The sequence below is a fragment of the Vicia villosa genome, linkage group LG6 (genome assembly GCF_029867415.1).
Source record: "Vicia villosa cultivar HV-30 ecotype Madison, WI linkage group LG6, Vvil1.0, whole genome shotgun sequence".
NCBI classification, from domain to species: Eukaryota; Viridiplantae; Streptophyta; class Magnoliopsida; order Fabales; family Fabaceae; genus Vicia; species Vicia villosa.
This window is the reverse complement of record NC_081185.1, coordinates 117,313,398-117,339,802: the sequence shown is the minus strand read 5'-3', so window position 1 is coordinate 117,339,802 and position 26,405 is coordinate 117,313,398. Positions and strand designations below refer to the sequence as shown.

General features: G+C 32.0%; 3 protein-coding genes across 4 annotated transcripts; 1 reads left to right on the top strand and 2 right to left on the bottom strand.

Moving 5' to 3' along the window:
- Positions 1-3,300: 3,300 nt before the first annotated feature.
- LOC131609706 (thioredoxin F-type, chloroplastic-like) lies at positions 3,301-5,733 on the bottom strand. The gene is made up of 3 exons (XM_058881493.1): positions 5,269-5,733; positions 3,751-3,850; positions 3,301-3,662 (listed from the first exon to the last, which is right to left on the bottom strand). Exons 1-3 carry the CDS (start codon positions 5,580-5,582, stop codon positions 3,528-3,530), a joined length of 549 nt encoding a protein of 182 aa, XP_058737476.1. The 5' UTR covers positions 5,583-5,733; the 3' UTR covers positions 3,301-3,527.
- A 5,638-nt stretch (positions 5,734-11,371) lies between these two features.
- LOC131609704 (aspartic proteinase 36-like) lies at positions 11,372-15,217 on the top strand. Its single transcript, XM_058881490.1, has 10 exons — positions 11,372-11,946; positions 12,861-12,990; positions 13,083-13,330; positions 13,481-13,708; positions 13,907-14,069; positions 14,141-14,214; positions 14,385-14,472; positions 14,664-14,739; positions 14,839-14,910; positions 15,003-15,217. The coding sequence occupies exons 1-10, from the start codon at positions 11,729-11,731 to the stop codon at positions 15,143-15,145; spliced, it is 1,440 nt and encodes a 479-aa protein (XP_058737473.1). The 5' UTR covers positions 11,372-11,728; the 3' UTR covers positions 15,146-15,217.
- A 102-nt stretch (positions 15,218-15,319) lies between these two features.
- On the bottom strand, positions 15,320-21,621 carry LOC131609705 (uncharacterized). Of its 2 annotated transcripts, none has more exons than XM_058881491.1 (5): positions 21,394-21,621; positions 20,504-20,751; positions 20,314-20,394; positions 15,693-16,043; positions 15,320-15,569 (listed from the first exon to the last, which is right to left on the bottom strand). In XM_058881491.1, exons 1-5 carry the CDS (start codon positions 21,542-21,544, stop codon positions 15,468-15,470), a joined length of 933 nt encoding a protein of 310 aa, XP_058737474.1. In that variant the 5' UTR covers positions 21,545-21,621; the 3' UTR covers positions 15,320-15,467. The 2 variants fall into 2 exon arrangements, with proteins under 2 accessions (XP_058737474.1, XP_058737475.1); XM_058881492.1 differs by having other exon boundaries at positions 20,504-20,733; positions 21,394-21,620.
- Between the last annotated feature and the right edge of the window lie 4,784 nt (positions 21,622-26,405).

The following is a 26,405-nucleotide window of genomic DNA, read 5'->3' as shown; positions in this document are numbered from 1 at the left end:
ACCAATTGTTGTTTGCTTTTAGTTTATTTAATTTAATTTTATAAATAATCATATCGTAAAACGTTGCTTATTCTTTGTTTTTTCTTCTCGTGGCACATGAATTGCAGAATGACAGTTGTTTTCTTCGTCATAGTTTATTGTTTTGCTTGTGTTGGGATAAACGTGACCGGTATTTAACTATTAAACTAAGAAGAATAGTTGTATTGTAATTTTGTATATTTGATTGTAACAAATTCTCATGTGAAGTGTTTTAATTTAGGGTAAGGTTAATTTGTGCCTCAAGCCATATGCTAAGAAATTCATAAATATAAAGTTTATGTTAAATGTAAAAAATTTGTTTTAAAATTGTAAATTAATTTGATTAAAAGTTAATAATTAAATTATTTATTTATTTTTAACACAATTTTTAATTTATGGTTTCTTAACATGTATCTTTATAGCAAAAATTAATGTTATTCTTTAATTTAAATGTGAATTTTGATTACCATGGGATTATCTTCATGGAGTGGGATCCCAGCAATTTCCATGTGAGATAAAATTACCTCGGATATAGAAGTTGAGCGAGGCTTCAAGGGTGTATCTAAGATGTTCATGACCTAGAAAACATGATTAAGAACTTGACTCACCTCCTTCTCTGAAACCTCCAACAATGATTTTGATTGTATGTCGAATGGATACTCCTCTATTCCATTCTTATGGCTTCGTTTCTCTCTTAGGTTGGGGATGTTTAGGCCTATCGTACCCAAAAAGGTCGTGTTTTTTCTTGAGAGCTATACGTTGCATCCTATATGTATCTCCTTAGATGCATGTCTTGAATGATGCATTATATTTCCTTTTTAATTTTGTGGCAATTGTCAGTGTCATGACATTTAACCTTATGGTATTTGCACCACTTCTTTGGCTCACTCTCCATCATCTTCTACTTAAGGGTTACGGGTTATGGACTTGATTTAGTATGAAACACTTCTCATCATATTTGTTTTCTTTAGGTGTTTAGCGGTGTATAGCTCTTTGTATGCCTTCTAGGATATTTGAAGGCTCCATTATCACTAATTAGTTAATGAAAGTTTATTTTTGCGATGTCTGGATGACTTAGATCCTTCACTAATGCGTTCTTTCCTATATATTGCTCTCTTAATTACGGTGATTTTATCTCCTTTTATCTAACTCTCTATCATACTAATTAATTTCTCCATTGAGTGTACATGTTTTTAAGCAAGGGATTTGTTGAAATATATGGCTTTGAGCCAATTCGAAAAGACCATCACAAACATATCATGGTTCTGATTTATCACTTTGATGGTAGTTTCATTGGAACATGTTAGGTACTCATATAAGGACTCAAAATGTCATTGACGCACGTTGAACAGACTTGTATTAGACACATTACGATGCTTCATCGTCTTGTCACTACTATTGTTGGATGTTCTCAACACTTGTTTGCAAGGTTTGATTATGGTGACGTAATTCCCTTATCACGACTTGCACTTTCGTTAGGCATGGCAAAAAAATTCGCTCGGCCAAACCTGGTCGCCCCCACGTCAAATCTAATAGGGAAAAACCAGATTAAATGGGGGCGGGGATGGATGTGCGGATACGGAGAAAACTCAATTTTAAATTACGGGTGCAGGGATGGAGGATGCTAGTATCGCCTCGCGCCCATCCTCACCCCGCTCTAGCCTATTAAAATTAACTTATTATCCTAATTTTTAATAACTTTATTATTCATTTATTCTTCTTAATCTTAAGATATCAAGTTTATTACAGTTATTATTCATTTTTCTAAATACAAATAAAGTAAAAATGTTTAAGTATTATGATTATTCTTAAAATGATAATATTTAATTTAAATATTGATTTTTGTTGCCGTGAAAAAAAAAATATGCATTTTAAAAAAGTACAATTTTAGGTGGGTGGGAACTGGGGGAGGTGGAGAAGCTTGTTCTTCATTGGGAGCGGGGGAGGACAATTGCTACCCCCAGCTGGGTTTGGGTCCGGGCCAAGACTATTGTACAGAGGCGAAGGTATGTTTGGTATTGCTTGAACCCGCCTCTTCCTCCGCCCTGTTGCCATGCCTAATTTTCACTGAGGTTTTCTGATGTCCGTTATTGGATGCAACCGTTACGGCAAGAAGAACAACTACTAGGTTAATCAAAAGTTGTTGAAAAAGATGCCATATTAGTTTTATTGTATACTAAGATGAACGTCAATTGTACCTATAGTGAATACAATAGTGATGTCCCTCTCTGCCATAAACTAAACAATAGATCTTTATAATTTCAAAATATAAAAAAAGTGATCAGTTTAACCGTCTTTCAATCTTATTCTCCATACGTAAGTTTGTAAGGACAACATAACACACTAAGTTTATAATTTATAAAGAGTAACTAAAAAATGTGTAATCACATATATAAACATATAATATGTGCATGTGCAAAGACACCAAACATATAAAATAAAAATATTGTATATTATAATATCAATTTTGTATATCAACAAATATTCAACAGTATTTTATTAATATATATAACTAGAGACATATATAGTAGACAATTCCTTTTTGTATGGACAACCATATTCAATTTACAGGGTTTGGAAACATGATGAAAATGTTTTAAAAGTGGATAAGATGGTGAAGACTGCTAAAATTTGTTAGAGACTTAGGAGGAGGTCATTTAAAAAAGATGAAAACTATTTACGTTTAAATTCTAGAGCATCTAATATTTTTGCGTTAGAGAAGCATCCTTGGATAATCATACATCATCTTCATAAATTGTGGCTCCAATTGTTGTCCCCTAAGTTCCATAAGAAAAATGCAGTATAAGAAACTAGTAGTAAAATGTTTATAGCAACGTGAGACAAGAGACAACATATTTTAGAGATTAATTTTTTGGTAGGAGTAGACTAGAGATCTGTTTTGAACTTCTCATCATTTGAGTATTTGACACCAGATGATTCTTGGCAATTGAATCTTTGATTCATACTTTGATTCTTGGCAATTGAATCTTTGATTCATACTTTGATTCTTGGCAATTGAATCTTTGATTCATACTTTGATTCTTGGCAATTGCTATTTGCTTGGATTTTTATATATGCATGATTTCTATGAGGACACTTTTGGTCACTAGATTACATATATTTCTAACTACATCACCTTGATTTGAAGTTTATTGAACTGCTAGACATTATTAAGTGTACAGTGTTTTGGCATACTATAATACCCCACTAGATTAGATATTCCTTGACAGCACTGACTTAATTCATATTTGTCTAATGCAATTTTATTTTCTTCCAAAAATATAAGCAATCTGATCATCTTTATAGATAGCCCATGATCAAGTTTGTAACAGAAATTATTTTGAGCAACTTTTCCCTAAACGTAGGAAATGATAAATTACAGCTTACAATAACAACATGATGACATTTCGTCGTCTTCCCCTCAGCAAGCTCACAATTACAGTAGAAATACTTACAGAAGGTATCAAACATGATATTTTTACATAGAAACAGAATAGTTATAATACTGTCTAACTAGACCGAACACTGTCAATGGCAGCGAGCAAATCATCAAATTTAGCACCAGTTACTTCTTTTACAATCTTGCTGTCCTTCAGAATTTTAAAAGTGGGAACCACCTTAATTCCTAGCTCTTTTGCCAAGGACTGCCAATAACCAATAAATACTGTATGAATCCATGAAAGTATGAGTTAATCATAGACTATCTACTTATGGTATACATTACATTGATACCTTGTTATCTTGGTTGCAATCAAGCTTTAGAAAGACAACATCCAAATACTTCTGAGATAATTCTTCGTATAATGGAGCTATCACTTTGCAAGGACCACACCTGCAAGAATTCATGATAAATCATATCCAAGGTTATACAAATATCCACTTGGTATTTAGTAGCAAGGATAACAGTGTCATAAAGAATAGATCAAAATAATAATTCTTAAATTAACAATTCCTGCAGAAACACACCAGAGATTGAGTGTGAAAACCAAAATCAATTAGCCGTTTTATCAACTCTGTTTTTGTTGTAACCTTTAGTGAATTGATCAGTTAGCTGAACATTATTTAGGTTACACAAGTACATGACATCCCAATAACAGTGACTAACAGTTCACATTTTTGCACATGGAGAAAATGTGGGGTGGAAAATGATTTGGACCCATATATTTTATATCCTGAAAAATAACACAACATTGTTCGAAGAGTGCACCATGGATTGGTCTTTGCCAAACACATCATTACCGATATTTATGATGCTTAATTGTCTGCTATATGCCTATTTTGAAGCTTTCAACTAGACTGGAAAGCATGAATGCTACAAACGCCTTTTGGTATTCAGCCTACATGTAAGTACTTTGGTCACGTTACTTTACTCCCACTTTATCACTAATTAGTTCCTTAGCGAGTGAATCACGTGCTCTTCTTTTTACTTCAAATTTGGGCTTTCAATATTAAAGGGAGGAAACACTATATAGCAGAAAACGAAGAGTTATATACCCGCTTATTAGAAAGTTAACAGTTGCAATTATGATAAAATGCATGGATATGCATAGCAAGTTGTAGTGTTATGTAACTCCACTCCCTTGATTGTTTTATCAACTGTTAAAACTAGTCACTTCTTCCTCTTATAAACCACTCAGTTTCGAGACCCTGTTTTCCGACCCTTCATTATATAACGAACTTTGTGTGACCTTTACAAAAATTCATCTTGACCTCGCTTAGAGGAAAAGTTGTAATATTTTGAAACCAATGATCAACTCACATAACTAGTGCACAATGAGAAATACCTTAATCATAAATGATGTGAATTTTGTGTGTGATATCTGGTCAAGTATCAAGATGAACGGATCAATGAGTTGTGAGTGAAAGTAATGCCATGCTAGATAGAGTAAAACAGAAAATGAGGAAAATCATAGAGTAGGGAGAGGAGAAAAATCTGATTTGGGATTTTAAAAAGAGATTAATAGTATATACATGCACAAGGCTTAGCAAAATTTACATAATGTCCAATTATAGTTTACCAAATTATGTTAATCATAATCTAAATTTTGTGAGATTTTCATATCGGACTATCTTATACTACCAAATGAGACACTTATTATAACAATTTCCTATAGCTAGCTCTAGCTGTGTGAAACAAGGTACTGAAGTATAATTATTATTTGATCATATAATAACGCAATATAATATCAGTTATGACCATAGTATATGGTGAATTAATTAATTATTCAAAAGTATTAAAACAACATATACCATTTGGTGAACATATCGAGGACGACGGCTTTATCACCGGCGGCATTAACGATGGGCCAAAACGTATCCTTGTTAACCTCAGTCACTTTCCCTACCGTCACCGTGGGTCCCGCAGTTTCCAAGCTGGATCTTACACTGAGACCACCATTCCTCCTCAAGCTCAACCTCTGTATACCAACATTCTTCGAACTTAAAATGGAAGAAGAAAATGAAGTAGTAGAAGAAGAGGAAGCAAGTGAAAGCTTCGATGAAGAAGCACTATCGAAGACGGTGGTGCCGATCCATTTAGGGGAGGTGCAGAGATTTAGAGCCATTGATGTGGGAAGAAGAGGGGAGAATTGGACTGGGATGTGAAAGTGTGGTGGTGGATGTGAAGAGGAGGAAGAGTGGGAGTGATGAGGGAAAAGACGGTGCTGCCCTTGGAGTTTGTGTATAGAATTAATTTGATCGCGAAAATGCGGTTGGTCTTAGGAAATTCAATGAAATGACAATCGTAAGGGAATGAAAGAGAAGTTGGAATTAATGAAATCGCCCAGTCTTGGTTTGATATTACCAGATTGCCCTTATCTGATATTTTTTGAGAATTTTGACAATTCTTCGGGATAATTGGATGCCAAGATTCCCATCGAATATCTCTTATTTTTATTGTCTTGCTTTATTTTTTTTGTTTAAGTTTAATAAATAATTTTTTTAATATTTAATGAATAATGCTAGATTGAGTTTTAAGAGCACTTGTTAAAAAATGGAAAAGTATTTGAAAGTAGAGCCGCATTATAAGATTGAGTTATTCAAGCAAATAAAGTAATTTTTTATTTTTTATTTTTTTAGTGACATTGTGGTCATATTTTAAAGAAAGATAAGTTAATTTGGGGTTTGCGCAAGTAAGAAATTATGTACCGCATCAGTATTAGCACTTATTAATTTTGACAAACTGTTCCAAGTTGAATGTGATGCTATTAGAGTGAGAATAGGAGTTGTGTTATCTCATCAGAAGAAACATGTAGCCTTTTTCAACGAAAAATTAAGTGATGCTCGCTAGAAATGGAGTACTTATGATCATGATTTCTATGCATTTTTTATAGCTCTACGCCAATGGAAACATTATTTTGTTCAGAAAGAGTTTATCATATTCAGTGAACATCAAGCTTTGAAGTTTCTTCATAGCCGAAAGGTGGTAAACAAGATGCATGCTCGATGGTGAGTTTTCTGCATAAATTTCCTTTTATTATTCAACATAAGTCGAAGGCTCTTAACAATGTAGCAGATGCATTGAGTAGCAGAACTTCCTTGCTAATTACCTTAGCGCAAGATATAGTAGGTTTTGAGTGCTTGAAAGAGTTATATGAAAATGATGTTGAACTCAAGGAGTTATGGGTCAAGTGCAGTGGAAAACATCCTTGTGCAAATTTTCATATTCAAGATGACTATCTTTTTAAAGGGGATCGACTATGCATTCCTTGCTCCTCTTTACGAGAGAAGCTAATTCGAGACCTCCATGATGGTGGTCTTAGCGGTCATATCGGTAGAGACAAGACCATTGCTAGCCAGGAGGAGAGATATTATTGGCCATATTTGAGGAGGAACACTAGTACTATAGTCATAGGGTGTTATACTTGTCAGGTTTCTAAGAGTCAATCTTAAAATATTGGTTTTTATATGCCTTTACCCATTCCTGATAATATTAGGCAAGATTTAGCCATGGATTTTCTATTGGGCTTGCCTCGTACACAGTGAGTTATAAATTATGTATTTGTTGTAGTAGACGGATTCTCCAAGATGACCCACATTGTTGCTTATACGTAGACTGTTGATGCGTTCGACATAGACAAATTGTTTTTCAGGGAGGTTGTGCATCTTTACAGGGTTCCTAAGTCAATTATTTTAGACAAGGACACCAAATTTCTTAGTCATTTATAGATTACTCTTTGGAGATTTTTTGGAACCACACTGAACAAGAGTTCTACAACTCGTCCTTAAACATATGGACAAACTGAGGTAACCAATAAAACTTTAGGAAATATGATTCAAAGTGTTTGTGGGGACTAGCCAAAACAGTAGGATTTAGCTTTGCCCCATGTCAAATTTACTTACAACAACTTTGTGCATTCAACTATAGGGAAATCACCATTCTCTCTAGTTTATACTTTTGTTCCTAAGCATGTGGTTGATTTGGTTAAGTTGCCTAAGGCGCATGGAGTTAGTACGGCTACTGAGAACATACCCGGGAAAATAGTGGATGTTAAAGAAGTTGTCAAGGCTAAGTTAGAGGCTAATGGGCTGAAAAATAAAACAGCTGTTGACAAACGCGTGAGAGTCAAAGTTTTCAATGTAAGAGACAGTGTGATGGTGTTTCTGCGCAAAAAGAGGTTCCCGATTGGTACTTACAGCAAGTTGCAGCCACGCAAATATGGCATGTTCAAAGTGACCCAAAAGATCAATGATAATGCTTATGTGGTAGCTCTCCCAAATGCCATGAATATATCAAGTACCTTTAATGTTGCTGACATTCATGAGTAAGCATATGAGGTTCTTTATTAAGAAGTGAACTTGGGGTCGAGTTCTTCAGAGGTGGAAGAGACTGATGTAGGAAATCTGGTTGCATGTATCGAAGAAGAAATTGTCGTCGAAAAACATTTTAATATTTAAGCAATTTTACTATTTTTTTGCAATTCGGCGATTTTCATTTTATTTGTTTTATATATTTATGTTTTGGATTAAAGGACCATAAAGCCCATTAGAATTTGTTTGTTTTCTGTATTTAAAGACCTTTGACGTGGCCATAAAGATTTTCTTTCATTATGATAAAATCTATAAAAAAAACTGGTGGATTCCATGTTATCAAATAGATTTTGCGTTTGCAATCCAGTGTTTTATTCTAGGTTTAGTGCTTGCTATTCCTTTTGAATTTTCGATTGCAAATTAGATGAAGACAAAAGCAACAAATCAAATAATTGAAAAAACAAAATTACGTGCATGTAACCGGTTACACAAAACATGTTACCCGATATAGCTCCTAAAAATTCTTTAAAAACTAATAGTGGTAACCAATTATTGTGAATCCATAATCGATTACATCGTCAGAAACACTTTTATTCAATTGATTTGACTTTGTTTATACGTGTAATCAATGACACACCAATGATAACCACTTACAACACTTAAATTATCAATTTTTACAAACTATGTTTTTTTATTTAACGGAATGGATTTGCTTCAAAATTGAACGCTTAAACTGGATTCTAATAGAACTTAAATTTTTTATCCAACATTTAAAACAACTTCATACACACAAAATACACATTAGAGAATAATACTCCCTCCAGTCCCATTTATAAGAAAAGATTTCTTTTTTAGATATATTGAATAAGTAATGTATCTGAACAACATATTGTCTAGATACATTATTTATTCAATGTATCTAAAAAAAGAATTTTTTCTTATAAATGGAACTGGAGGTAATATTATTTTTTAAATGTTTGTTATAATTATATGCAATTGTTTTTCAAACTAAATTTATTATATCAAGATGTCCTATCAATATGTTGATTTTCGTCTTCATTTTATTATATCAAGTTATGGTATCAATAGGTTATTTTCGGTTCATTTATATTTCTCCAAAACTATTATATTAATTTTTTTTTGTCTAACTAAGGATTAAATTTGTGATTAATGGATGAATTTTTTCATCGCCTAACATGATATATTTTAAAAAATTAAAGATCAATATGATTTTTTTAAGTAAAAAAATTAAAATATTAAGCTAAAAATAATTAATATAATTGAAATCTGAATAGATGTCTCACAGACTCGCACAAAGGGAGAAGAAAAAAATTTCAAGTGTTTTATATTTTGAAAATTGGTTAATAAATTTTACTCATAAACTTATTATTCAAATCAATTTGATTAAAAATACTCTCAATAGTTGATCTAGCGGTATAAGTTTGAGTCTTAAGTAGAGGAGGCAAAACGAGCCCGACCAGCAGAGAAAGCGTGATTTGCCCACATTTTTTTACGGCCGGGGCGATGCAAGATTTTAGATCCGTTCTCTTTAATGTGTCCGCCCCACCGCGTTCTGTTTTTTTTTTTTTTGCAGACATGATCTTTTAATACGATTTTACTATTTTTAAACCTAAAAAGTTCAATGTCCGGTGACATTCCCCGCTCCGCGCCCTGCTTTCACTTTTTTGTAGGACGGGGCAAGATTTTAGATCCACACTTTTAAATATGTCTGTCCCGCCTCATTTTTTTCAGGATTTTGCATGATGGGCATAAACGTAACAGACTGTTTACCATCCCTAATATTAAAAGTGCAACGTGCTCCTTTCAAAGTCCTAAGTCCTGAATTCGAATTTAATAAAAACACATTACCATGAGAAGAAAAAAAAAAACTAAAAATACAAATTATCATTACCGATGGATCTAAACTAAAGCACGGTTTTGACCTTTTATCCCATCAACGACGGCCTCTTTGAAAAATCCTTAAGAACGGCTTTGACGTCATTAGGTCATTAAATGATGCCTTTGATCATCATCATGTCATTAAAGAATGTATTTAAAAATTGTGAAGGTGCACCACTCTAATCTACTATTAGTCTCTTAGTAGTTTATAGGGTAAGAATTGGACTAATAGTAAAATCTGCAAGTAGTCTCATGACTATTCTTAACAATTAATCCCATCGTAAAATTGTAGTAAAAATATCATTCTGTTAAATTAGTATTATAATTAAAATTTATCATTTAACTGAAAAAAGTAATTTATCTTACAATAAGACTAAATTATTTGAATAATTTAGTTTTTGAATAATAAAATAAATTATTTTAAACATTACATTCATAAATATAAAAGACAACATTGTTATGCATCACCCTATAAATTATTTGGGTAAGATTTTTAATGGTATAAATGTTGATTGTTAGAATATTGTTTGACCACTTTACTTAAATCAACTTTTAAAATTGTCTATTTTACAATAAAACTCTCTCATTAATTAACAATGACATCAATTAATAAAAGTGGAAAAACTCCAATCAAATATACATTTTCCACCTACCGACCTCTATACTAAAATGTCAATCTTCTATCTTATGAGTGGGTCAAGAAGTTCATACACATCTTCTTTTACATATATATATATGGTCATCTAAATATATAAAAATGACATCGTAAAAAATTTATGTTGATATTTAAGGTTTGAAAGCTCTTGCGCTGATTGTGCCTTCTTGAAATATATTTAAACACATCTTACGATAAACAAAACATACTTCACTGATATGAAATAATAAAATTATGAGACGATACTTAAGGAGTATGGATAATATAATTTTTAGTGATGAATGATGACCTAACCATCAATAAAAATAGTTAGAAGAAAATCGTGAACGTGTGATCATATTTTCATGTTCTACATACTTTACTAAAAAATTATTCACTTTGGATTTTAGGGGGATAACATTCTTTAGTAAACTTTTAAGGTATAAATTCAGAATCATACCATTGAGACTATTGAACATTGTTCATATTACATATTTCACCATATTTTAATATATAATATTATAACACTCAGAATTGAACCATAAAACTACAAAAATTACGAGATAATCTCTATTGTCTAGTACAAACTCAACTTCCATCTTAATAGGTAAATAAGTCACATTCAACTAAAAATCTTTTAAAATCAGTTTAGAGTTTGAGCTAACTCATCCTTATAAAAACGACTGATAAGATAAGGAGTGTCACTTTATATAAATTATTTCAATACTCTATCTCTATCTAATATTCTATCTCTATCTAATATGAGACTATAGAATCTCCCTCATATAAGATGGAGGAAGTATTTAGGTGTGTGCAACAAATATTAATTTAAATTCAATATTATCACGACACTTTTGTTGCTAATTACGTACCCATTTTTATTGCCATTTGCTAATAATGGGGTGCATAAAATGGCTCTATGAAGTCAATGGCGTGTGTGTTTGGGATCTTTTAAGAAAAAGAAAACAAAATGGATAGAATGAGAAGAAAATGAAATGATAATTAATATATAGAATATACTATTTAAACATTAACGAGTACTAATAATCATCATAAATAGAACATGACATGAATCCAACGGAAGGAACAATGTGAAAGAAAAGAACCGAAGCAAAGGAAACCAAACCACAACAACAAAAACAACGTTGTCTAATTTCAGCTTTTATTTATTTATTTCTAAAATCTAAATCACCACATTTTTAGTTTGCCGTTGAAACCGCGAAATTCCCTCTTTCTTCTTTCTCCCTCTAGTCTTTTATTCCTTCTTCTCTTTTTCTTCACCTTCCTTTCCCTCTATTCTTTCACCGACCCTTTATTAGTATGCTAATTGGGTCGGCAACGAACTAAAGAGCGTCGTCTCTTTCAATACCTTTTCTTTCATCTCTTGATTTTGTTTTCTCTCTCTTTTTGTTGCTTTTTATTGAAGCAATGGATCGTGTTAGAGGGTTGATTCTTGTTGTTTTCACCTTGTTTCTTCTTCTTGTTGTTGCTGATGCTTCTGATTTTGTTTTCCCTGTGGAGCGTAAATTCAAAGGGCCTCATCAGAGTTTAGATGCGATGAAAACTCATGATGCTAATAGACGTGGTAGATTTCTCTCTGCTGCTGATATTCCTCTTGGTGGCAATGGTCTTCCTTCTTCCACTGGGTTTGTTTCTATCACCTGTTTTGTTTACTGTTTTATAGTTTTTCCAAAATTCAATCATTGATCGTGTGTTTGGAAATGATTTTGTTGTGGCTTATTACCGTGATTCTGATAATTCCACTGTCAATTTAGAATTTTAGATATGCACTTTGCTATGAAAGTGGTAGGAGTTGAACAATCCGAATATTGGAATAAATCTTTAACCATGTTAGTCTTCTTGGATTAGTCAATGCAATTGTTGGAATTCTACCAAAGCGAAGGGACTAATTTGATAGATGATAGCCTGTTTACCCATTTGTCTGCTCTTTCTGTATAATCTTTATTGCAAAAAGTTAACCAGTGGATTTTGGGAATCATGTTGAAATTTCATTAATGGATTAAATTGGTGATTCATTTTTTGATGAGTGTGACTCAATTGGTTGTGTGGGATAACCAAGGCTCCATCCTCGCAGAAAGGAGGGACGGACTTTAAGCTGTGACCAGAACACCTGAGCGAAGATTAGTCCTAGAGACTGTCCAATATACCAAGACTCGGGGGGTAATACGTGGAGCCATTGGGATGCCAAAGGCTCTAATTATGGTGGTTTCCTACCGCGATATAATATTATAAAATAAAAATGACTATATATCACGAAGGTTATACTGAGACTCACGAATGCTTGCGTGCTATTGCAAACTTTCAAGCCTCAACCTGTGTTTTCCGGAAAACACATGAGGGAAAATATCAGTGTTTGTTATCTTTCATGAAATTGCATTTTGCGATAAACATTTTCTTAATAATTGATGATTAGTTTGGTTAAATTATTTGATGTATGTTTCTGCTACAAATCATCTAGTATAGTAAAGAAGAGAAAATTATCATTGATCACCACTTTCACTTGGATGCTTAATTAATGTTGTATGTTTCATTTGGTTAGGCTGTATTATACCAAACTAGGGCTTGGCTCTCCTTCTAGGGACTTCTATGTACAAGTTGACACAGGAAGTGACATTCTTTGGGTGAATTGTGTAGGCTGCACAGCATGTCCCAAGAAAAGTGGTCTTGGTGTATGTAACTAAACTAAACTTCTATAGTTATCATGCTTTCAGCTTGAAATATAAGAATATTAAGAGTTTCTGCTTTGATTATCATGTTCCAGATGGATTTAACCCTCTATAACCCAAAAGCCTCGCTAACTGCAAGTGTGGTGCCTTGTGATGATGAATTTTGCACTACAACATATGATGGTCCAATTTCTGGATGCAAACAAGAGATGTCATGTCCATACGGCATAACTTATGGAGATGGAAGTACAACCTCTGGTTCCTATGTGAAGGATGCTCTTACATTCAACCGAGTGAGTGGTAATCTCCAAACCGCACCAGATAATAGCAGTGTGATTTTCGGGTAAGCACGATTTATAATATTTTAAATCACACACACAAATATGCGTATGAATAATTGAAACCATCTTCATATTCTAACCTTGGTTTTATCGTTTCTTTTTCTTCATAGCCACCTTTTATTTTATTTTTAACTTTCACTTGATGATGACAGGTGCGGCGCAAAACAATCCGGGACATTGAGTTCATCGTCTGATGAAGCCCTTGATGGAATTATTGGTTTTGGACAATCAAATTCTTCTGTACTTTCACAGCTTGCTGCATCTGGAAAGGTGAAAAGGATATTTTCGCACTGCCTTGATAGTATCAATGGAGGAGGAATATTTTCCATAGGACAAGTGATGGAGCCAAAATTTAACACTACTCCATTGGTACCAAAAATGTATGTGTATAATCTTAGCTTTTTAATTCCTATGCCATGTTATATTTTAACCTTTTAAGGCCTTTCATTCTGCAATATCGAATATAAGCTCTCTAGCATATTCTTTTTTAAACGTTCTTTTAGATTCTTGTAATGTTATTTTATATCCAGTTTTGGGATTGGAATTATGTCGTAACTGTAATATATTGACTATTTCAGGGCACACTACAATGTGATCTTGAAGGACATGGAGGTTGATGGGGATTCTATACAGCTCCCTACAGATTTATTTGATACTGGAAGTGGAAGAGGAACAATAATAGATAGTGGTACCACCTTGGCTTATCTTCCAGCTTCGATTTACAACCAGATAGTAACGAAGGTAAGTGTGACTTCAGAGTTCAGAAAATCAATTTTTCTCACTTGAATGCTCATGATTGTTCTCTGTGATAGATTTTAGCGCGGCAACCGGGACTAAAATTGTATCTTGTCGAGGACCAATTTACTTGTTTTCATTTCTCAGACAAGTACGATACTCTTATCTTTGTAACTTTATTTTATTTTGTACACAAAACATTTTTTGAAGTCCTCTTTTCTTTTAAAATAAGCATCATTTGCCAATAAGTGTGTGACATTCTTTTTTCTTTCTCGATATCGTTATTGATAAATTGATGACTGATACTGTGGAATTGTGCAGTTTTGATGAAGGATTTCCACTTGTCAAGTTTCACTTTGAGGGTCTTTCTCTTACAGTTTATCCTCATGACTACCTGTTCTTGTATAAAGTAAGTATAAATTTGGTTATTGATTGTATTTGTACTCAGATTCCGATTCAAGAAGCTTTATAAAATTTATTTTCATACAAAAACTATACTCTTAAATTCAACGTGCCGGGTGAATTCATTTCGTAAATTTGTTTACGACGTTACAAAAATGTTGTTTCTTGATACTATTTTCTTCTCAATGTCTTTTCCAGAACGATATTTATTGTATTGGCTGGCAGAAAAGTAACACACAGACTAAGGATGGAAAAGACCTGATTCTTCTTGGAGGTAAAGTTGAAAATTTTAATTATAATTTCATTTAGTGACTCTATGGGAAAGTTTTATACTTCATGATTTGTTAATTTTGACCCTCTTAACTGTGTACAGATTTGGTGCTATCAAACAAATTAGTTGTATATGATCTTGATAACATGACAATTGGATGGACTGATTTCAATTGTGAGTTTTTCATTAATTTTTTTCAGCTTCTTTCATTTATGACTCTTCTATTGTTAGCTTTTTGACTTTGCATTTTCTTCTTGATTTTTTAGGTTCTTCCAGCATTAAAGTGAAGGATGATAAGAGTGGATCTGTATATACAGTGGGTGCACAAGACCTTTCTTCAGCTTCCACTGTGTTTATAGGAAGAATATTGACATTCTTTTTGTTGATTATTGCCATGCTAAGCACTTAAATGACTAGTTTTTTTTACTATATGTGAGGAATAACATTTATTTCATATGTTATTGTAACATAATTCTTTGAATGTTCTGCTTTGTGCATAAATTTTTAAAACCATTTCTCAGAGTGAATATAACTGAGAAAAGGACGAGCAAAACTTCCAAGTATTTTTTGTAGAGAATCATAATTCGTAGAAACGGCTGAATTTATACACACAACATATTTCATTGTAACTTTGACAACAACATTATGATTATAAGCTGATAATTACACTGATATCTTCATGTATAAAAAAGAGATGTAAAATGAAGATCATAACAAGACAAGCATGCTTTTTACAAAGTTATCCTCAGAACCTGTACCACGAAATAAATAACTGCCAGGAGGAGTGCAATCTGGTATATATCTTGCTGAAAGCTGTCGTCTTTCTGGAAGAACTGAATAAAACCACAAACAAAACAATCATCTCGTGAAAGAAAATAAATGTATGTCTAAAGAAAAGGACGATGAAGCCACACGGAGTTTAAGATTCTTGTAAATAAAATAACAGAAGAACTCACCTTTGTTGGATCACCAGAAGGATCTGGATAAATATCCATGTTCTCGTTCTTAGATGAAAAATTGGCACTTAAATTCTTGGCACTATCAGCCAAATCTTTTATAGATTCAACAGTAGTATACAGAACACGCGACGTCCAGAAAAATGCCTGAGCAGTAGCGGATGAAGCTGATAAGTCCCATAATTCTTCATGCTCAATGACTTGTCCACTAATTTGGTTAAGAGTAAATTGGGAAGTAACTTTGAGTGTGAGATCTCCTCCTAACCCAGCAAGAACAGATTTAGGCTTCCCTCTAATTGTCCACTTGATCCTTAAAACACTTGTTGACAGCATAGTCATTTCCTGCACAGTCTGTTGACCAAACCAAATAGATTTCATAAAATTCTACCTTCATGTTAATAATAAGTCAGAAAAATCTAGTAGAAATGCTAAAAACAGATGGAATATTTCAATGAAAGTTCAACTCAAATGGAAGTTTTTAGACAATTACCTAAAATGAAGTTTTTAAAGGAATGTGGAATATCCAAGAAGAAAATGAACTTTGAAATTGAAGACACAATTCATCTCTGGCAATAGGATTTGTTTCAAATTCTACTATGCTATATTGTTGCCATAGCTGTTACTTGACAGCATTTTGTATGCAATAGGGTATAATAACAGTGGTTTGTTCAAATTTCACTGTGCTATAACTATATAAGATGGCCTGATTAACACCAACAACAAAAAAAAGATGGTATTGCTTCTCATGTGAGAGGTACGAGTTTTTTAATTCAAAAACGGTTAAACTCCTTGTTAAATACTTGGATATTAGACTCGGCTACTCCTTCGCATATTGCTAATTCCTTTGCTTCTTTTCAAGATTTTGACTAATAAATTTGTTTTTTTTACTCAATAACATTAGGGTTTGTTTATGCGGTGGAAACTGTTTTTCCAAGTCCAACTTAGAGGGGGAATATTAGACACTGTTATGTGTCTTTTATCTTTATCTTGCTTTACTTATAGTTGTGTTGACCTTGGTTTAATGCAACTTTATTGATTAGGTTAATTTGTAATTAGGAATTTAATTATTTTGTTTTAGGTTTGTTACACTTACATCGAGATTGAATATCAAAGAAAGCTTTATCTTTCTCCCAAACTTAGTATATGCGTGAAGTTTAGGGAATAAACTTGCATATCAAACTTTATGGTTGTACGAGATCTAACCGTCTATAAATAAATATGATTTCTAATCAAAATACCCAACAACCTCTAAGTTGTTGTAATATTTCAAAGTATACTGGCATATCGTATAAATTACTTAGCCATATGAACAACAAACACCTCTCTTGTGTTTTTTATTACAACAAAACCGTCTAAAAAAAACTATATCAATAAATTTATTACTATGATCTAGAGGATTCCTGCCAACCAAAAGGAAAATATTTTTCATAATAGTTTTTCTTATTTTGTACACTTGAAAATAACACTTCTCCTTAAGCAAAACACAAATTAGAAAAAGAAAAAATTAATTAATTAATACCATAAATAAATTAACATCTAATTTTGTATGTAGCTCTATTGCAATTTTCCTTAACATACTCTCATATCTAATAACTTAGATTTACTTTGAGATGAGAGAACTCGTCAAAACTAAGGGCTTGTTTCTTTGATAGCTAAAATGTAATTTGCTTTGACCGCTTATTTGATTTTTTTTAATTTGAAAACCATGTTCCCATGGGAAATAGATTCAATTACGGAGTTGCACTTTAGGCAACCTTATAGTTTATTGATATTTGATATCATTTGCATAATTTGAAAACCATGTTCTCATAGGAAATAGATTCAATCACGGAGTTGCACTTTAGGCAACCTTATAATTTAATGTAGAAAAAATTCTAATTGGAAGGGAAAGTGAAAGAAATGCTTGTAATTAATCCCAAAAGAAGACTTTTTCGGCCTCGGATCCGTGCTCCATCCTTTCCTAAAGGATTCCAAGACATCCATGTAACCTTGAATGACTTTTCAAGGTCAAATGTAAAAGTTTATTGATCATTTGTCAAAAGTAAACTTCCACTTTTTTAGAAATCAGTTTTTCAAAAGTCATGATGCAATACATGCCTTAAAATAAGTCTCCGACTTATGGAAAAGAGTCTAATAAAAAAACAAAAGAAATAGTATAATAATAAGATTTTAATTGATCATGGCTTGGGATAGTTAAATACTATGAGACTTATAAGGCAGTTACCTATCTTATAGTATTTAATTATGTTCAACCCAAATCAATTGATTGTCGATGCCGGCTCCTAACATAAGTCTTTTTGACTGGAGTCCTATTACTAACCTATTTCATTTCATATCTTCTATTATTTCTTTTGTTCTCATTGATTAGGCTCTTTTCTATGCACTCAATTGGATGAGACATATTTTAAAGCCTTTAAAAAATTGATTTTCAAGGAAGTGGATGTTTGTCTATTGCCAAATAAATCAATAAAATTTAAAGATACTTACCTTTCATCTTGGAAATCCATTCAAGGTCAAGTGGAGTTTCTCCTCTTTAAAATCCTTTATGAAAGGATAGTGCACAGGATCGGAAAAAAAATCTCTTTTTGGATTAAATAAAAGCATTTCCTTTCACTTTTCCTTTTAAATTAGGTGTTTTTTTCTATTCATACAAGTATATTTGTTGTCTTGTTTGATTTGTAAGTTTTTTCATATTCTCTGATTTGATTTATATTTAGCTAATTATGTTATTTTTTGTGTGAATGTACCAGAAAAATTATATGATAAAGAACTTAGTATGTTAATAGGTGTAACAGTAAAGCTTGTAGATGCAAATGATATTTTGAATGATATCAATGAATTGTGTGGTTGTCTAAAGTGCAACTGCTGGATTGAAGTTACTCATCATGTGAAATATGGTTTTCAAATTCAAACCGAATCGAATATAACAACCAAAGTCTCTCATATCAAATAAGCAAGCTACATTTTAACTATAAAAAAAAGGCCGTTTGTTATGACAAAGTCTCTCATGTCAAAGTAAATCTTAGTCACTAAATTGGATTAGTCTTTAAGGGAAGTGTGTTCGAAGGTAGATTGCAATATAGCTACATTCAGAATGAGGTGTGATCAATTTGTTAATTTATTTATGATATTAATTAATTAATTTTATCTTTTTCAAATTTTTCATTTGTTTATATGGAAGTGTTGTTCTCAAATAGACAAAAAAAGAGAAACCATTTTGAAAAGTATTTTCCTTTCAGTTGGCGGAAATCCTCAGATCATACTTATAAATCTATTGATACAGGTTTCTTTTGATGGTTTTGTTGCAATAGAGAATCCAGGAGAAGATGTTTGTTGTACAAAAGGTGGAAATAATTTATACTATATGATGGTGGTAACAGCTCAAAGTTTCATATAATGATGCTGGCTTGTCACAAGTATTATTTTGATTAGAAATCATTATTTATTTATAACGTTTTATCTACAAGTTTATTCAATCTAAATGTGAATTGGATTTAAATTAACATCTATTAGCTTGTTATATTGACTATCATAAGTCAGCAGCGGTGTAACAAACTTAAAACAGAAAACTTAACAAAATAACTAAATCTATAATCACAAACTAACATTATCAATAAAGTTCCATTAAACAGGGTCAACACTATTAGAAGTAATGGAAGATAAATATAAAAGACACACAACATAGTTTAATATTCTTCCTTCAAGTTGAACTTGAACAAACACTTACCACCTCACTGACAAATCTAGTGCTATTAAGTAAAAAAACAAATTTACCAGTCAAAATCTTCTAATATTGAAAAGAAGCAAAGGAATTAGCAAATGTGAAGAAGCATTCAACTTTAGTAATGATTTTTGAATTGAGAAACTCTGTATCTCTCAACATGAGAAGCAATAACATCTTTTTTTTTGCTGTCGGTGTTACACTAAGCCATCTGAGATTGGAGCTAGGTGTAAGGAATGTATGTTTTTTTGGTTAGTTATATATTCATTTTATTGCACATAATTATAAATTTTTGGTATGGACCACAATCACATAATTTTGATAAATAAGAACAAAATAAAATTTAATTAATCTTGTTTATATTTTAGAGGGGTTGTTACTATTGAAATATAATTTAAAATATATCTTTAATTAAATATTTAAATATAATAGTTTAAATGAAGAGCATAATCGAAAAAATATATATTACACCAACATTAAATATTTATTTTGTGTATAAACTATGAATTAAAAAGTACTTCATTTTATATACGTTTTACTATATTTATTTTAATTATTTTTTATCAACCATTTATTAATTTTTTTGTAAAAGAACTATTTATTGTTCTACATATTTATCTTTTTCTTATATTTAAAATAAAATTAATGAAAATTCATTTTAAAAAATGAATTATAATTTATATTTCATTCAAGTTTTTTTAATTTTCATTTAAGTTGATATTTTTATTTCTATTTATTTATTAATTTCAAAGTTCATTGAAACCTTTTTTTTTTTGTTGAAATAAAGTTCATTGAAACCTTGATTAGTAAATATTAATCTTGTATGTTGAGACTTGAGAGATAAATAGAGAAAAAGATTAATTGCTTTCTTAGGAGCATGACTCAGTAATTTAAACTCACCACAGATGGATTGTCTAGTGCAATGGTTGCCCATAGAGGTCTCTTATACTTCTCACGACCAGTAAAACTCCTTATGGGATCCTATAAACAATAACAATATCATAAACTGCTTTGATTTGTTATATTACAAACCATGTTGTTTCCTTGATGAACACTACATAGGGCTTTGAACAAGAAAAGAAGGTACTACCTTATAAGTGACAGAAACTGCATAGGTTCCGAGTGCTCGATTTCCACTCCTTAGCTCGAATATATCTAGAGCAAGTTGTCTTGCAGTAGATTCTATCGAGGGACTACTGTTGCACTCAAACTCATTGCACAGCTCACCAAAGTTCATACTATCAACTATTTTATCAGCCTCGGAGTATGTTTCAGTTTTGGCATCAGATGACAATTCAGTCCTATCAGAATCATTGACAACTGCAAAACACATGCCACCTAACATTCATCAACTTCATCAAACATACTATTAAAAAGTCTTACTTTTATGGTCTATATAAAATACAATTATACAATTATCTATTATCATTCATATGAGCCTAGAAGAGCTTATTTACAGCTTACTTGACCTTATTTTTTGACACAAGCACATTTTTAGATATTAGGGATGTCTTGAAGCCTGATTGAATTGACTTATTTGAGTTTATCTATTAATATAGACACTTGTGAGATTATTTGTGAGAACTGTTTAAAACATGTTGATGAGATATTTTCAGCTTATTACTATAAGCTCTTCAGAATAGCTTAATTTATATGAAAATAATTTGACTTTATCTTATCTTGTGTTATAGAAATAGTTTATAATTAAGTTGTATAAACTATTTAAAGCAGATTATTATGACATATTACTAAGATGTTTTTAGCTGATTCCAATAACCTTCCCACAATGAATAATTTATTACTAACATGAGCATTTTTTAACTATGCTTTATCTTTCACTACAGATATAACTTAAACCATAAGCACTTTATTAAGTTGTTAACCTTAATGTTGCATGCATCAATTTGACATGAAGCTAGCAATGATTTGTTACTGTTGTTGTTGGAATATATTTGTGTGAGAAAGAGAGAATGAAATTACCTCGCAATGAAGAAGAGTGGTTGAGGCAGTGGCGATGACGGAAGGAGAAGGGAGTGCATGGACGAAGTTTTGATGGACTTCTCCGGTGGAATGCGGCGGAGGAAAGAGAAGAAGCGGCAAGAGAATAAGAAAGTGCGGCTGTCGGATTCATGTCTCCCCATTCCGTGGCGGAGAGTGTGCTTTTTGGGATTACAAGTACAAACCAGATACGTTGAGAAACAAGAGCCTCTTCTTTTTCATGTTTAGTTTTTTGGATAAGGTGGCCCCATCTCTTTTAAAATACAATACTACCCTTCATTTTAGTTTAAACCTGCAAAATATTCTCTCCATCACAAAATATAAGAGAAAAAAAAAATTCTTTCTCAGGGATTTTTTTTCATATTATTGACTTTGATGAAGATTCTACTCATATTGCTCTTCTTGAAGCCATCAGAATGTTGTTAAGTTTATCTTGTAGCCTTATGTTCATACTTTATCAGATGGATGTGAAAAATGATTTCCTCAATAGGTACTTGTATTTGGATGTTAGTAATTATGTTATTGACAAGGATGTGTCATTAAGAAGGATGATTATGTGAAAGTTAATGATGACAATCCTTTTGTCAACATACTGAAGAGAATCATTAAGAATATAACAAAGTCTCAAGAAAATGATAAAGAAGTGGTGAATTTGGATAAAGAGACTAAAACTAATAAAGAACACGACGTTACTAGGTTTGTTGTTGACAAAGCTGTTGAGAAAAAGCCTCTAAAGAGAAAGCTTGTACAATCAAGTAACTCTATGACACATGCTAAAAAAGATGTCCAGGACATCGTGTCCACCATAAGGAGAAAAGTTGGTGGAAAGAGAATTCCTATGAATATTCATGTTGCCCCTATAAACAATGAAACAAGTATTCAGAAGTGAAAATATATATTTTTAAAAAGGATTATAGTTAAGAGAGAGTTAGGTAAAAAAGCTCTTGATTGCTAAGAAATCAAAGAAAAGTTGCTGGATTAATGAAGATAGTTACTAATATTGCTCATTGCTATGAAAAACTATTCAAGAAATTTATTATGAACATCTCTTCTGACTGAAATGTTGAAGGAAGCAATGAGTATATAAAGGTGTGTGATAAAGGAAAATGTGTGACGTTTTCCCCTTCCATCATTAATGATTATTTGGGCAGAAGCAAGTCCGCAGAGTTAGTCAAGTTTCCCTCTATTGACAAGATTATGAAAGAGATTGGCATAATATTAGTGTCTTTATATATGGTAATGAAGATGTCAACTATAGTGTGTCAGACAACCTATATGACATGTTGGTGATTGAGTTTCCAACTAAGAGGAAGAAATGGTAAGTTACCCCAGTTAATTATGAAGTGAGTGATGTGGTGAATAATGTGAGTTACAACATTAATGATGTTGTAATGATTTTGTCAGTGCATATGAGGGTTCTATTCCTAAGAACAATGAAATTCATGATGGGTCTGCCTCTGTCAATGAAGGCGTAACTAAAGATGTTAGTCTTAGCAAAATGTTTGACAAAAAGTCAAAGAAAAAAAAGGTGGAATTAAAAAGGATGTGCTGAAGGCTAAAAAGACTCCTTCCAAGGAGATTCCTACTCCTACCAAGACAAAGAAGACACCCAATAAGAAGAAGAAATATGTGGTTGTTAGTAAGAAATCAATTAGGAAGAATTGGAATATTGCTAATCATATGAGATTGGCTCTTGAAAAAGAACATTATGTTGAACCATTGAAGTATAGTGAAATTATGAAGTCTCTTAGTTATGCTCAATTTGTGAAGGCAATGTTGAATGTTGGATCTGGTTATCCTAAGTGCATAAAGGAGTTTGTGTTTAAGAATGATGGTATTACTCCTGATTTTCTGTATTTCAGTTGCAAGTTATTTGTTGGGAAAGATGTTGTAGACATTGTGTTACACATCTGTGCACCTGTTAATAAAACTGATATGTTTTTTATGGAGAAAGGTTGGAACTTTTTTCCACCTCAACTTGTTGTTGCTGCTATTGCAGCTATGTGGGGGAGATGATGATATGATGATACTCAAGAAAGAGTGTTGCTTTTATATAGTGATTCATAAAATGTTGTGGGTTTCTTTCATATGTAAGTTTGTGCTTATAAACTATTTTTTAGTTAACATTGGTTGAAGAATCTGTACTGTGAAAACTCTAATATTTATGTCCTAAAGAATGTATTGCTCTAGTATGTCTATCTTTACCTTTGCCAAATTATGGCAAAAAAGGGGGAGTGATGATTGTGTGCATACGAGCTTGTGTAGCAAAGTTTGTTAATCCAAATCAATTTAGAAAAGGTTTCATTAAATCATGATTATGAATGATATGATTTAACTAAAAGATTTGGATTTGATTTAGTCAAAAATATTTGATTGGATTTGCTTTGAAGGAAGATTTGGTTCATATTTATTTTATCTAAGATTTGCTCTATAAAGATATTTATTGAAGTTTTAAATAAACAAACATCCCATGAAGATATTTTATTGGATTTTTTTAATTAAAATATGAGAAAATCTCCAATCTCTATTAAAGATGATTTAAAGTGTAGGTTCACCTTTTGCAAGAAATTTGTTCTGAATCCTTTACTTGAGAAGTTGGAATTGTGATTTATATCAAGTAAAAAATTCATTTGATTTATTCAAGATGCAGAAGCCTTCTACGAGGACAGATGTCAAGGCAAATGTTCCAACACTTGTGTGCATCATATGGTCTGTTTGTTGCACTGGTTTAGCATGAATTTGTGTTTGATTGTGTTTGTTTCCAAAAAAAAGTTATTGCTATCTTTTATAAATTGTTGTTTATATTTGTTTGAAAGATTCCATAAGCTCAAATATATTTATATAGAGATCAAAACAAGTCAAATCGTCCAGGTGGATGTTGTTGCAAAATAAATCAAAACATAATCCAATTTAAAGCTGCATAAAAATCGTATATGCTATTATCAAATCTTATGCCTAATGGAGAAAATCCCATTTGATATATTGTTATTTAAGGAGACTCAAACCTAACGTTTGAAGTGTGCGCAAGAATTGAAGATCATTGTGTTAGGGTTTCTATTTTGAGTCTTTGTTTGTGTTGTTATTTGTGTACCTCCCTAAGCGCCAGAGTTTCATATATAAAGGCTTAGAGATTGGTTTGTTAGTTGAGTTGTAATTCACCATTGTTTAATATGTTTATTGTATCGACCACTAGGGTTAATGATTGAGAGAAATTAAGAGGGGTTTCTTATTTTGGGGGAGTCTGAACGAAGTTTCCCGAGTAGTATTAGGAAAATGGCCTTGAATTAGGAAAGTTCATAGTAAGTTCATTTGTCCTTCTGAGTATTGATGATTGAATAGTTCTATGGGGAATCATGAATACTAAGACGCAATTAGTATTAGGGGAAAAGGCATTAAACAAGAGGTTGTGCATCTAAGACTATTTATACTAATACTATTGATAATGGTTTTCCTTTCTTAGGTTGGAAGCCCCCAGACGTAGGCGACGTTGCACTGAACTAGGTTTCCACTTCCTTTGCATTCTTTATTGCTTTATGATTTAATTCATAGTCTTTGTTTTTTCTAGTATATGTTGTCCTAAACATCGTGTATAACACATGTCCTACAAAGAATCTGTCATATGTTATAAACTTGTTGAATATGTTGTCCCAAACATAGTGTCTGACATTTATCCCCATAAGAATAGAATTTCATCATTCCTATCAAATTAGTACTAAAGATGAAGGGAATTAAATATACTTTTCAATTTCCAAATCAGAATATGTAATGGATTTTACAATTAAAAGATATGCCCAATTTCATGTCAGGTATGTCATACAAACTCTGAATTTCAACATCATAATATTGAACAACAACATTCTAATCAAATGCCAAATAAATACTAAACTAATATTTTGGAGATTTCTAAAGAATTGGCTTATTTTCTCTAATTAACCATTAGTTACTAACTAATTGCACTATTACTTCAACCTCATAATCAAGTTCTAAAGAAAATCACCACTTATTCAAAAGAGTTGTTCCAAGTTCCCTACGTTCAATCTCGGCCTTAAACATTCTCCAAATTCATCGTTTTAGTTTTAAAATTCCAGAGACAACTCACATTAGCCTTAAGCATACAAATGAGCGCAATAAAAGACAACTAAAACTCAAATTCTTGTATACTCCTAGGATGTCTCGGTCAAAAAGGAATGAAAGAGTGAGGAAAATTTGTTTTGCTTACCTCTTGTAGTCTAATTGGCCATAACTTTCAAATTTGTTAGAAACTCACACATGCAATTGAAGAAGATGAAGTTCACGAGTTTAAGTTTTCTATTTTTTTAGGATTTGGTTAAAATTGAGGAAAATAGGATGAACTAGAAAATATAGCATTATTTCTTCCTATTGAAATGCTTTTGGTGATTAATTCATGATTTGAAGTGAATTTGACGGAAGGAATTGAATGTTTAGGGCTTGGATGAAAATGGTGGATGTGACAGTTTAAGGTTCGGTGGGAGAGAAAGAGAAGAAAGAGGAATTTTCGCTGATTTTTTTTAATTCTTGGCTTAAGTCATTTTCTAAGAAAATGTACCAATTTGCCCTTACCACTTACCATTAACTACACTTATTCCACTTCTACCAATTATCATAATTTAATTTATAATTTTACTATTAATTTCATTTCAAATATTACACTTGACATAAAGCGATTCCAATTGTAGCAGCTATGAATAGTGAAAGCGTCACATTGGGAACTTCATCCACTTTTTTGCGGTATTGAAACCCTAACATAGGTATGTCTTCTTTCCGCTTCTTAGATACCATATGCAATCTTGAAGAGCATCGTAATGAATGCCTTTCATTCTCCTCTTACTTTCTAAATGATCCACCATTAATTTGTGGTGACTTCACCAGATGAAATTAGACAGCATCGTCTTCTTCAAAGCGAGATCGCGATGTTGATCAATGACTTTGAGATGAGAAGTTAATTCTGGAAATTCGTGAGAATCAAAATTCAA